The sequence below is a fragment of the Lampris incognitus genome, chromosome 17 (genome assembly GCF_029633865.1).
Source record: "Lampris incognitus isolate fLamInc1 chromosome 17, fLamInc1.hap2, whole genome shotgun sequence".
Taxonomy (NCBI): domain Eukaryota; kingdom Metazoa; phylum Chordata; class Actinopteri; order Lampriformes; family Lampridae; genus Lampris; species Lampris incognitus.
Genome location: NC_079227.1, coordinates 3,304,124 through 3,317,372, shown reverse-complemented (window position 1 = coordinate 3,317,372; position 13,249 = coordinate 3,304,124). Strand labels below are relative to the sequence as shown.

At 46.0% G+C, this 13,249-nt stretch overlaps 1 protein-coding gene across 3 annotated transcripts in view; it reads right to left on the bottom strand.

Annotated features, from left to right (window-relative positions):
- Window positions 1-1,465: 1,465 nt before the first annotated feature.
- LOC130127530 (serine/threonine-protein kinase LMTK2-like) overlaps window positions 1,466-13,249 on the bottom strand; it is a 60,696-nt gene continuing 48,912 nt past the window's right edge. For 2 of the 3 annotated variants that reach the window (XM_056297196.1, XM_056297195.1), the window contains exons 4-6: window positions 9,232-9,334; window positions 8,567-8,777; window positions 1,466-1,774 (exon numbers count right to left, since the gene is read on the bottom strand). In XM_056297196.1, the coding sequence (XP_056153171.1) occupies window positions 8,575-8,777; window positions 9,232-9,334 (306 nt within the window). In that variant the 3' untranslated portion in view covers window positions 1,466-1,774; window positions 8,567-8,574. Of the gene's footprint in view, window positions 1,775-8,566; window positions 8,778-9,231; window positions 10,369-10,506; window positions 11,071-13,249 lie in introns of those variants that run through there. The other variant, XR_008811832.1, reaches the window with a different exon arrangement.

The window sequence follows — 13,249 nt, the reverse complement described above, 5'->3', positions numbered from 1 at the left end:
AATTCAGACTATTACCCAAACTATAACACAGACTATAATCCAGACCATAACCAGGACTATAATCCAGTCTATAACCCAGACTATAACCCAGACTATACTTCACACTATAACCCAGACTATAACCCAGACTATAACCCAAACTATAACACAGACTACAACACAGACTATAATCCAGACCATAACCCAAACTATAACCCATGCTATAATTCAGACTATTACCCAAACTATAACACAGACTATAATCCAGACCATAACCCGGACTATAATACAGTCTATAACCCAAACTATAACACAGACTATAACACAGACTATAATCCAGACTATAACCCATGCTATAATTCAGACCATTACCCAAACTATAACCCAGACCATAACCCGGACTATAATCCAGACTATAACCCAGACCATAACCCAAACTATAATCCAGACCATAACCCAAACTATAACCCGGACTATAACCCAGACTATAATCCAGACTATAACCCAGACTATAATCCAGACTATAACTCAAACTATAACCCAGACTATTACCCACACTATAATCCAGACTATAACCCAAACTATAATCCAGACTATAACCCAGACTATAATCCAGACTATAACCCAAACTATAACCCAGACTATTACCCACACTATAATCCAGACTATAACCCAAACTATAACCCAGACTATTACCCACACTATAATCCAGACTATAACCCAGACTATAATCCAGACTATAACCCAGACTATAATCCAGACTATAACCCAGACTATTACCCACACTATAATCCAGACTATAACCCAAACTATAACTCAGACTCTTACCCAAACTATAACCCAGAATATAATCCACAGCACAGTGGCACAGTGGTTAGTGCGGTCGCCTCACAGCAAGAAGGTCCTGGGTTCGAGCCCCGGGGTAGTCCAACCTTGGTGGGTCGTCCTGGGTCATCCTCTGTGTGGAGTTTGCATGTTCTCCCCGAGTCTGTGTGGGTTTCCTCTGGGGGCTCCGGTTTCTTCCCAAAGTCCAAAGACATGTAGGTCAGGTGAATTGGCCATACTATACATTGTCCCTAGGTATGAATGTGTGTGTGTGTGTGTGTGTGTGTGTGTGTGTGTGTGTGTGTGTGTGTGTGTGTTGGCCCTGTGATGGCCTGGCGGCCTGTCCAGGGTGTCTCCCTGCCTGCCGCCCAATGACTGCTGGGATAGGCTCCAGCATCCCTGCAACCCTGACAGCAGGATAAGCGGTTAAAATAATGGATGGATGGATGGACTATAACCCAGACCATAACCCAGACTATAACCCAGACTATAACCCAGACTATAATCCAGACTATAATCCAGATTGAAGTCTTTATATGTTGATCTGAAATTAGAGTGATTTCTAGACAGAAAGAAAGACTAGCACTTGTGTCACGCAGATTCGTGTATTTCCCGGAGTCCAAACAACAGAAGGGAAGGAATAATTAGAATTCAGCTGGAAATAAAGAAAGGTGCGTCAGCTGACGGTCACCCCACCCGTTTGCTGCCTGTCTGTGTGCTCTTCAGTAATCCTGTGCTGTTGACTGTTTGGCCTGAGGATTTACAGTTGAGCTTCGGTACTACCATGAAAGACTGGGAGAAACCAGGGTTTTTACTGTGTGTTTTATTGTTAAATACGTTCGTTTTGTTTTTTGCGGTGTCCTGTTTTTTCAGCAAGTTGCCCAGAGCTCAGACCAGGTTCAGTCTTTGGGAGTCCCTCTACTCGTCTGCTGCCGTGCCGAACACGCCATTCACAAGGTACAGAGACAACCTGAGAAAAGAGAAAAGAGGGAAATCAGAATGTAATTCCTGTTCTGGTGCCGGAGGGAATTATTCACATCACCATCAGCCCCGCGGCCACCGGTGACAAGTCGGACAGGAACAGCCGTGTGCAGGTGTGCAGCTCCCAGCTCCCAGCTCGCAGGAGCAAACACTGCAAGGCACGTGGTGTCCTTGAACCACCGGGGGGGTGTGTGTGTGTGTGTGTGTGTGTGCGTGTGTGTGTGTGTGCATGTGTGTATTTGTTGCAGTTCTGGACCTTTGTGCATTTTATGGGCTTGTGTCTATATTTGTGTATGTGTGTGTATATTTGTATTTATGAGTGTAGAAAAATGTGTGCGCCTGTCTTTGCATGTGTCCGTGTAGGTGTGTGTGTGTGTGTGTAGGTCTATGAGCACTCCAGCCGGTCTTTCCAGGTCCCCCCTCGCTCCTCAGGTACATCATATCTAATCAGCCGACCTGTGCTGGGCTTCACTCCGTGGAAACATGATCTAATATGTGCAGTTTGTTCAGTTTCAGCCTCAAGGCCCCGCGCTGTTGATTCAGCCACACTCTGCGATATATTCTGGGTTAAATAAACTCCAGTAAGGAGGCGGGCAAACAGGACCTCCACATGCAGGCTGTGTCAGAGAAAAACAACATGGAGTCCACAGTCTCCACATCCTGCTCATTCCAGCCCGTCTCTGGATCTGTGGCCTCCGGTCGTGAACCTTCAACGGCCAAGCGCAAGTCTACACATCTGAGATTCTGAGCACGGGACCTCCGCTGGACTCCGTTTGCTACAGAGTCTTATGGGACAACTGAATGAGAGTGTCAGGCAACCCAATCATCTAAAGCACGTGATCTGCGGGGAAACAAACGAGAAAGTTAAAAGGTATAATCTGAAATGGCCAACACAATAAGTGGTGAAGGACACTGCTGATCAACTTCCTGGCCTTTTTTTTTTAACCCTCCCAGTTTGGGGGTCACCGCCCCTGGCGCTCCTCAGAAACGTGGCTATAGTGGCTCGAGCCACTGCCCCTTTGCCCTCATGGGCTGAAGTGCCCCTCTGGACCAATTTGTTTCATTATTATTATTATTATGTTGTTGTTGGTGGTGTTGTCGCTGCTGCTGATGTTAGTGTTATAATTACTGTTACTGTTATTAAACCAAATCAAATCGCCAGTCATTATAATGTGATGACGGGGCAATAACAACAGGAGAAGGGCAGCAGGCAGCCCCTAGCTGTCACGTGAGTGATGTCACACTAGCCGCGTGCCAACCGAGCGAACGCAGTTGTTGCGCTGACAGCAGAGCGTGAGGGGTCAAGGGTGAGTCCTTAAGGAAATTACTAATGACTAATACAGTTGTTAAAGCGACATATCTGTATATAAATCTCCTCCCATGTTAGCTAATAACAAGCTGGTCACGTCTGCTTGACATGAACGTTACACATATTAGCTCAGCGTCTCATAACGCTACCTTAGTTAACATTAATTAGCTTAAGTCAAATGTTAACTAATGCTACCTTAGTTAACATTAATTAGCTTAAGTCAAATGTTAACTAAGGCTACCTTAGTTAACATTAATTAGCTTAAGTCAAATGTTAACTAACATTAGCTTAAGTCAAATGTTAATAGTAACTCAAGTTAAATGTTAACCAACGCTACCTTAGTTAACATTAATTAGCTTAAGTTAAATGTTAACTAACATTAGCTTAAGTCAAATGTTAACAGTAACTCAAGTTAAATGTTAACTAGCGCTACCTTAGTTAACATTAATTAGCTTAAGTTAAATGTTAACTAAGGCTACCTTAGTTAACAGTAACTCAAGTTGAACGTGCGTTTCTCGTCCTTCTCGGCTCAGATAGTCTGAATCATGCTAAATCTGACAACTGTTTTCTGGCAAAGGCAGCTAAGGCAGCACATGAATGTATGAACTGCACTGCAGGTATTTTATCATTATGCAGCTAAGCTAACATTAGCAAGCTTAATGCCATGGTAGTTCTAACGTTAGCTTGCCTTTGCTCCTCGGCAGGTCTTGCTAGGTGGCTTGTTAGATAAAGCTTGTAGTTGACGGTGCACACGTGTGGCTAATGTCACTTAGCTGGCTATGTTGCTTCATCTATGAGACACAGTTTTCAGCTAACTAGCATATATTTACTAAAGCAAAACCACACAGCTAGCCTGACTGGGCTGGGTAAATCGTTGGTGGTAGCCTTAACTTAAGCATTACAAACAGTTGAAGCTAGACATTTATTTTACACGACTGTGGGAAACGGCTTGCTTTAATGGGGAGCTGCCTCGCCTTCCAGTATGACAGGCTAGTTATGTTAAAATTATATTTACCAGGGAGCAAATTGATAGTATGGCTTTTTTGTTTTATTGTAAATGGTATAATGTTAATATTGGCTATTGCACATTGTTTACAGTTACAATGCCTTTTAAAAAGAGGCGACAGAGACAGAGAGAGAAAGCGCTGAGGGAGGCAGCCAACTCCGCAAAATGCCATGCAGCATTTGTGAAAACACAGCAAGCCATGAATCCAGGTCAGTGAGTCCTTGAGCTACAGAAGCTCTCCGACACCCAGTGGAACTGCAGGGAAAGAGCCCTAAGAGCTCTCAGAAAGGTCCTCCTTGCTGTTGTGTGATTCCTGGAGGACCTAACCCAGCATGAGCCACCTGATCTGGCTGCAGGAGAAGCAAAGATGCTGTTACAGTGCCCAAACTTTGAATTCATCCTTTGCTTGGAAATCACAATGCCAGTGTTCATGGAAACTGCAGTTGCTTCGAATGCCCTCCAACAGCAAGACCCGAACTTGGCAGCTGCCTACACTATTGTTGATGGTGTCCAGAGCAGAATGAAGGAACTGAGGACTGAAGATGAATTTAAAGAGATTTACAGCAATGCCTGCATTCATGCAGAGACAGCAGACATTGAGGTGCCCGAGGTGAGCCCGGGGCAAGCAGGACGCCAAAAGGTACCAGCGAAGCTAAAGCACTGCTCCACATCAGCAATTGAGGACCACCGGCCACAGACTTTGGAGGAGTATTACACAGGCGATTCCAAGGCAAAGGAGGCAACACTGACAAAATCCTGTTGGCACTGCACTGCATGACAGAACCGTTGAAGTTGAAGGAAAGTGCAAATGCCCAAGTACTTGACGCTGCCCATACTCTCTGTGAGTTTTATGGTTTCCAAGAGGAGGAGGATCAGCTACGAACTGAGCTGGGGGTCTTCCACTCTATATACATGCCCCAAGAAGAGTGCTCAGGCAATGTTGGGAATATTCCAAGAGTTCAATGCCCAATCTGTGTTTCCAACACTCTTCAAGTTGCTGAAGATCAATGCGACACTACTTGTGTCAACAGCAACTGTTGAATGCTCCTTCTCCAAGCTGAAACTGGTGAAAACCAGCTCAGAAACCTTTGTGGACAGGAAAGACTCTCTGATCTCCTGCTTCTAGCCATAGAGGACATCCCCATCAACAAGGATGAGGTCATGCGGATCTTTCAAGAAATGGTACCAAACAGAAAGGTGTTGCTGTAACCCCCACAGGCAGAACACTGGAGGATAAAAGATTAGTTTAGGTTGTTCATTTAGTATTGTTTAAGTAGTAAATTGTGTAGTAGTATTGTGTAAATTGTAAATAGTTTGAAGTAATTTTAATAAAGTGCGTTAACTTGGTGAAATCCATAATCCATACTCAAAAACTATGACACCACCACCAACAAAGAACAGTTTAGGTTGTTCGTTTAGTATTGTGTAAGTAAATTGTGTAGTAGCAGTATTGTGTACATTGTAAATATGTTGAAGTATTTTCAATAAAGTGTTAACTTCTAAGACATACTGAAGATTAGGTTGCTAATTTAGTATTGTTGATCATGTAAATAGTTACCTGTAATAAAGTGTGTTACCTGTATAACAGTGTAAAGTTTCTTTTTTTAATTTTCAGTATGAATTAGGGATTGTGATTGAATGTGACTGACTGATGGTGACTTCACTATCCCTAAATCATATTCATATTACTTCACTATTCCTGGTGAAGATTTCATCCAGGTACAAATAGCACACATTTCTGTGTTTGTGTGTGTGTCTGCATGCGCATGCACACTCATGCGTGTGAATGAGTGTGTGTTTAGACATACTGTACCATTTAATGGTGTCATGATGTAGTGTGCCGACATCAGGATGGGTGGGGGTGGGATTGGTGCCCTTTTTCTTGGCTTGAGCCCCTGCCCCTCAAAATGTCTGTGCACGTTCCTGCTGCTTCTAGTGTTTCCACTTCCAGTGTGGGAAGATGGTGGTGCAAATTCACGTATCTGGCAGCCCCGCCAGTACCGTCCATGCAGTGTCTTTGTCCACGTCTAAGTTTCTTTGTTTGATGGCTGGGAGAGCTGGTGCTGGATCAGCTGGGAGAGCTTGGTCTGCTGCGTCCTGTGGGCCCAGGGACCACGACCCTGCCTGGAACTGTGCCTGAAGAGGAAACACTGAGGGCGGTCTGACAGGACACGGAAGTGGGGCAGGCTAAGCTAACTGCTAGCCCATGCAGTCCGGCAGTTCCGATAGCACCAAGGGTGGTCTGGCGACGGTCTTGCTGAGCCTTGACTGTGTTTTTAGTGTCGTTGTGTGAGTGCGGGGAGGTGTGTCGAAGGTATCTGGCAGGGAAAGCTGGCATTGGATCAGCTGAGGGAGCTTGGTCTGCTGCATCCTGTGGGCCCAAGGACCACGGCTCTGACTGAAGCTGCACCGAAAGAGGAAACACCGAGGGCAGTCTGACAGGACTGCAGACCGGCAGTCATCCTGGATGGCGTTTGTTCTCCTGGACTGATTTTTTTGTTTAGTTTTGATATATGTGTTCTCCAGCGAGTTCTTGGTCTACCCCGGGACCTCCTCCCAGTTGGATGTGCCCAGAAAACCTCCAAAGGAAGGCGCTCAGGAGGCATCCTAATCAGATGGCCGAGCCACCTCAGCTGGCTCCTTTCGACGCGAAGGAGCAGCGGCTCTATTCCGAGCTCCCTCCCGATGTCCGAGTTTCTAATCCCTATCTCTAAGGACATCCTACGTAGGAAACTCATTTCAGCCGCTTGTACCTGCGATCTCACCCTTTTGGTCACTACCCAAAGCTCATGACCATAGGTGAGGGTTGGAACAAAGATTGACTGGTAAACTGAGAGCTTTGGCTTCTGGCTCAGCTCCATGTTCACCACAACAGTCCAGTACAATGTCCACATTACTGCTGATGCTGCACAAATTCGCCTGTCAATCTCTAAACTAAATCTAAACTTAACCTACCTTAACATGACTTAACCTTAACCTCTACCTAACCCTGACCTGTCCCCTACGCTTACCTTAACCTATTGCTAGCCTGTTCGCTAGCTAGCCCACAGAGCTGAGGGAACGTAGGGCTGAGCCCATTGAGTCTACTGAGACCGCTCATCACATGTTGATGGATTAAGACTCATCCTAAAGCCAAGTCCGGTTCTCTGTCTTCATCCTTCAGACTGCTTCATGTCTCTTTGCCATCCTGTCCCGCTAAAACAAGAGAACACACCAACACATGGTGAACTAGGCTGTATCACAACCTCCACTGGAGACCTTCTCTGTTAGGATCTCATAACTTAGTCCAGAAACCTTTGGTATTATCTCATGTGTATGTTACGATATCGAGTGTTATGATGGGTTTAAAAGTTTAAAAAGAAACAAAAATTCGGGAGGGATGCTTCGATCTGAAAGATGATGATATGCTGTTACACAATCGCTGTTACGTCACCGTCATGGCAACTGATCCACCTGAGCGCACCCTGTCCCCTGTCACACTGCCTGGTGATGTCATCAGCAACTGGCTCTTTGTATTCATTCAAGAGGAAGAGGAAGAAAAAGCCTGACTCATCATAAAGTGAGAGGAGGAGGGATGGAAGGGGGATTAGTCAGTTTTTCCATGAGGCCAAGGCCGGCTGGCACAGAGGAAAACAGCTCTGGATGTCATTCCAGGCCATGGTGACAGTGAGATGGCTGCTGGCTGGAGACACTGGGTCACCAACGGAGGGTGTGTGTGTGTGTGTTTGCCAGTTTGCCAGTTTGAGTGTGTGTCTGTCCGTTCATGTATTTATTTTGTGTGCGCATGTGTGTTTGTCTGTGCAAGTATGCATATATGTATATAGTTGCATGTATGTGTGTTTGTGTAAATCTGAGTCCGTGTGAATGTATGTCAGTGGGGTGTATGTGTGTTTGCATGTATTGTATGTGTGTGTGTGTGTGTCTGCATGTATGAGTTTGTGTGTGCGCGTCTTTGGCTGTCTGTGTTTGCTTGTCTGTGCAACGACATGATTGTATGTGGGTGAATGTATAAATTTGTGTATATACATTTATATACGGCAGAGTAAACTGTGTGTGTGTGTGTGTGTGTGTATGTATATATATATATAAAATCCATATATAAATTATGTACATAATATATATGGCTTTATAATATAAATTATATAATTGATATTATAAATCTCCTATAAGATATTTATATATTGATATAATCCATATATAAATTATGTACATAAGCAATCATCAGCTGTCATTGACAGCTGATGATTGCTTATGGCATGAAACAGGCTTGTACTGTCTCATAAAGAACTTACTAGACTCACTGGATTATATATATATGTATCCATCCATCCATTATCTGAACCGCTCTTTTATATACTATATATATATAACTTTGTTAAAAGAAACACTCAATGGTAGGGAAAGTGCTCACGAGTGTATATGTGTGTGTGTGTGTGTGTGTGTGTGTGTGTGTGTATGAGACTGACCCTTCGCCTCACTGTTCCAGTTCTGACTCGGAGACGTGGGTGAGGAAGAGGCAGGTTTGGGGCAGAAGGAAACTTTGGCACCTCGACCCACCGGTCCCAGTCTGGCTATGCGCTGATGAACTGGGCCCAGTGTGTGATTCATACTGGTGGAGGCTCGCCTTGGTCCTGAGGGCCCAGTGCGACACTGAGAATTCATCTTCCCATTCCAGACCTGCAGGGGTGAAACAAAGAAAACAGACAATTAAGATCAATTAATCATATACTAGTAGTACTACACGAAGCACTAGTAGTATATTTGCTAAATAGTGATCATATCATGGTAGTATTAGCCAAAATGAAGTGGCAGCAGTAGTACTACATTTGCTACACAGTATCATAACAGAGTACATGTCATCTGGAGTACTTTAGTGTGTCAGATAATCAACAGACGGTGACTAGGAGAATCAAAACACAAACTAGATTAATATCACCACAAAACAGTAAAACAGGCAAATTATGGCATGAGGGCAAAAAATGCTGAGAGAAAGTAGAACCCAGTCGATGCGTAGACACCAGCAACAGACACAGTAAGGAGGCTGGCTGGGTTCCAGTCTGCAGGACTATGACTGTCCTCTTTTGCTCTGCAAGGGACTCAAGACCACATGAAAGGTACAAAGAGTTGGTACCACTGTCATCTGAGAGCAGATCTGGCGGTTCGTCGAAATATTCATCAGATGAGTTTTCATGAGACGCTGAAGATGTTCTCTGCAGCTCCTTGGTGGGACTGTCCTGCAGAAAACAGCAGTCAGGTCACATTACATTACAGTCATTTAGCTGACGCTTTTATCCAAAGGGACTTACAATTACTGCATTTAACGTAGGAAATCAGGAGAACTACTAGTCATCAGAGGTCATAAGTGCATCTTTTGTCTAAACAAGCATCTAAGAGCAAAACCAGTGTTAAAGTAAAAGTGCAAGAAAGAGATTTTTTTTTTAAATGAGTGAATACAATAAGTGCTAAGAACAAGTAACAGAGTAGTAGTTCTTGAAGAGGTGAGTTTTCAACGGGCGCTGAAAGATGGGCAGCGACTCTGCTGTCCTGACATCAGTGGGGAGTTCATCCCACCACTGTGGGGCCAGGACAGAAAAGAGCCGTGACCGGGTCGATCGGCAGCAGGGGCCTCTGAGCGACGGGGCATCCAGACGTCCTGAGGCAGCAGAGCGAAGTGGTTGGGCAGGGGTGTAGGACTTGACCATGGCCTGGAGATAAGAAGGAGCTGTTCCTTTCACTGCCCTGTAGGCTAGCACCAGAGTCTTAAACTGGATGCGAGCAGCTACTGGGAGCCAGTGTAGGGACATGAGAAGGGGAGTTGTGTGGGAGAACTTAGGGCGGTTGAACACCAGACAAGCTGCAACTTTCTGAACAAGCTCCAGAGGTCTAATGGCCGATGCCGGGGTGGCAGCAAGGAGGGAGTTGCCGTAGTCCAGCCGGGAGATGACCAGACCCTGGATGAGCACCTGTTGCATCTCGTTGGTGAGAAATGGGTGAATCCTCCTGATGTTATAGAGGAGAAATCTGCAGGAGTGAGCAACCGATGCAACGTTTGCAGCAAACGACAGTTGGTCGTCCAGGATCACACCCAGATTCCTCGCAGTCTGAGCTGGCGTCACCACGGTGTTGTCAATGGTGATGGCCAGGTCTCGGTGCAGGCAACTCTCCCCCGGGAGGAACATCAGCTCTGTTTTGTCCAGATTGAGCTTCAGGTGGTGTGTCGCCATCCACTCCGAGATGTCAGTCAAGCATGCAACAATGCGTGTCTCTACTTGTGTGTCAGAGGGAGGAAAGGATCAGAGTAGCTGGGTGTCATCGGCATAACAATGGTAAGAGAAGTCATGCAAGCGAATAACAGAACCCAGGGATGTCGTGTATAGGGAGAAAAGGAGAGGACCCAGAACCGAACCCTGTGGAATGCCTTTAGTCAGTCTGCGAGGCTCCGACACAGATCCGCTCCATGTCACCTGGTAGGAGTGACCCATCAGTAGGATGCTGAGTATCAGGACAGAGGAGAGAGAGTTTGCTCTCGCAGAGTGCAACGATTCTGTCACTGCAAGGAGTGCCGTCTCTGTTGAGTGACCCACCTTGAACCCAGACTGGTTGGGGTCCAGGAGGTTGTTCTGGTGGAAGTACAAAGAAAGTTGGTTAAAGACAGCACGTTCGAGAGTTTTGGATAGAAAGGGTAGAAGGGAAACCGGTCTGTAGTTTCTGATGGCAGAGGGGTTAAGTGATGGTTTCTTGAGAAGGGGGGTGAGTCTAGCAGTATTGAAGGCAGATGGAAAGCATCCTGCCCAGAGGGAGGTGTTAATGAGGTGGGTTAGAAAGGGAAGGAGTTCAGGTGCTATAGACTGAAGAAGAGGGGAGGGGACCGGGTCAAGGGAGCATGTGGTGGGGCGACTGGATGTGATGAGGTTGAAGACCTCGTCGGGGGAGCGAGGTGGGATAGGGTGGGACGTGGAGAGGTGATGGCGTTTATCTTCTTGTCAAAGAAGTTAGCGAAGTCATCAGGGAGAAGGGAGGAAGTAGGAGGAGGAGGTGGGGGTTGAAGAAGTGTAGAGAGGGTTTCAAATAGTTTCTTAGGATTACAGGCAGAGGATAGGATTTTAGAGTGATAAAAGGCAGCCTTAGCAGCAGAAAAGGAGGAGGGGAAAGTGGAAAGAAGAGATTGGAAGTTGAGAAGGTCCTCTGGGTGTTTGCCGTTTCTCCATTTTCACTCTGCCACTCTCAGGCTCCGTCTGTCAGTACGTACTGAGTCGGACAGCCAAGGGGCAGGTGGAGTTGGGCGGGCAGGCCTGGAGGTGAGGGGACAGAGATTGTCCAGAGAAGAGGAGAAGGTAGAGAGAAGAAGATCAGTAGCAGTGTCAGGGGGTAGGAGAAAGAAAGATTCAGGTGTAGGGAGGATAGAGGTAACAGAGGAAGAAAGATCAGTGGCGGAGAGAGAGCAGAGGTGTCTACGGGTGTAAACCATGTGGGTAGGGACTGAGGGGGGTGACGAGAGGGAGAGAGAGTAGGACATGAAATATTGGTCAGAGAGCTGGAGAGGAGTAATAGAGAGATTGGAAATAGGACAGTGTCTAGTAAAGATAAGGTGCAGCTGGTTGCCGGCCTTTTGGGTAGGAGGAGAGGGTGAGAGGTAAAGGTCAAAGGAGGAGAGGAAAGAGAGAAGAGGATCTAGCTTCTTGGTGTGGATGTTGAAGTCACCGAGAAGGATAAGTGCAGAGTCATCAACAGGGAAGTGCGAGACAAGTGTGTCAAGCTCCTCCAGAAACTCACCAAGGGGGCCTGGTGGGCGGTACACAACCACAATGGTGAGTTTGACTGGATAAGAGACAGTAACAGCATGAAATTCAAAAGAGAGCAGAGAAAATTGTGGAATGGAAACAAGAGAGTATTTCCCTTTTGGGGAGATTAGCAGGCCAGTACCACCACCCCGTCTCCCAGCTCTGGGAGTGTGAGAAAAAGAGTACACATCAGACAGAGCTGCGGGTGTGGTAGTGTTTTCTGGCATGATCCAGGTCTCAGAGCAAGAAAGTTGAGGGAGAGCAAGGATGCATACCCTGAGATAAACTCAGCTTTCAGCACCGAAGACTGGCAATTCCAGAGCCCTCCCGTCACCACTTGCTCAACGTGAGTGGAGAGAGTGGGATAGATGAGATTGGTAGGGTCACAGCGCCTAGGAGTGACCCAACATCTATGCCAGTCCTGGGAATAGGAAAGGACAGGAATGCGAAGGAAACACATAGTCTATACTAGGTACACAAAATATAGATGACTGACCAGATCTAAAAAGAGCAGTCCCTGCTTGACTCAGTCTTTGCTTGATGAAGTCTTGGCTTGATGAAATCTTTACTTGAAAAAGTCACGCTTGCCTTTGTTCACTCTAGCCTTCGTTCAACCTAAACCTGTTTGTCCTCGGCTTATTTTCCTGATGCTTCCAAGTACCAGCAGTAATTTAAAGAAAACGGATTGCTAATTGTCTGCCAGGAGTGCAGGCCACACCCTGGCCACTTAACACCCAGTTCGCCAAAGAGCTAAACTGAAACTAGGCCTATTACCCAGAAATTGATCACTTATGTAAACCTCTATCAAACCCCACACAAAACTATTAAAACCGCAAACAGCAAGCTACCAAGGAATATATTTATAAGCTAAAACTGGAAAACTAACACCAGAAAGCTCTGCAGCGGGTCGTCAAGGCAGCCCAGCATATCACCAGTACCCAGCTCCCAGCCATAAAAGAAATTTATCACAAACGCTGCCTTCGAAGGGGTCTGAGCATCAGCAGAGATCCCACCCACCCCAACCATGGACTGTTCTCCGCCCTGCGCTCTGGGAGGCGCTACAGGAGCCTCAGAGCCTGCACTACCAGGCTCAAAAACAGCTTCTTTCCACAAGCTATTGCCCACCTGAACCTGGCCACCCACTGAATGTCTGTAGATATTGTTAAATATTTTGTACTCCAGCTCTCTTTTAACTCATTTTTATCTTTTGGTCTTCATTTGTATTGTATTGTGTTTGCTGTGTTTGTCTGTGTCTGTCTTGCACTGTTTGGTGAAGCCACAGCCCTCATTTCATTTTTAACATGTGCCTGCACATTGTTTTCAGTGACAATAAATTGAATTGAATTGAAGTCAAAACAGCTAGGCAAC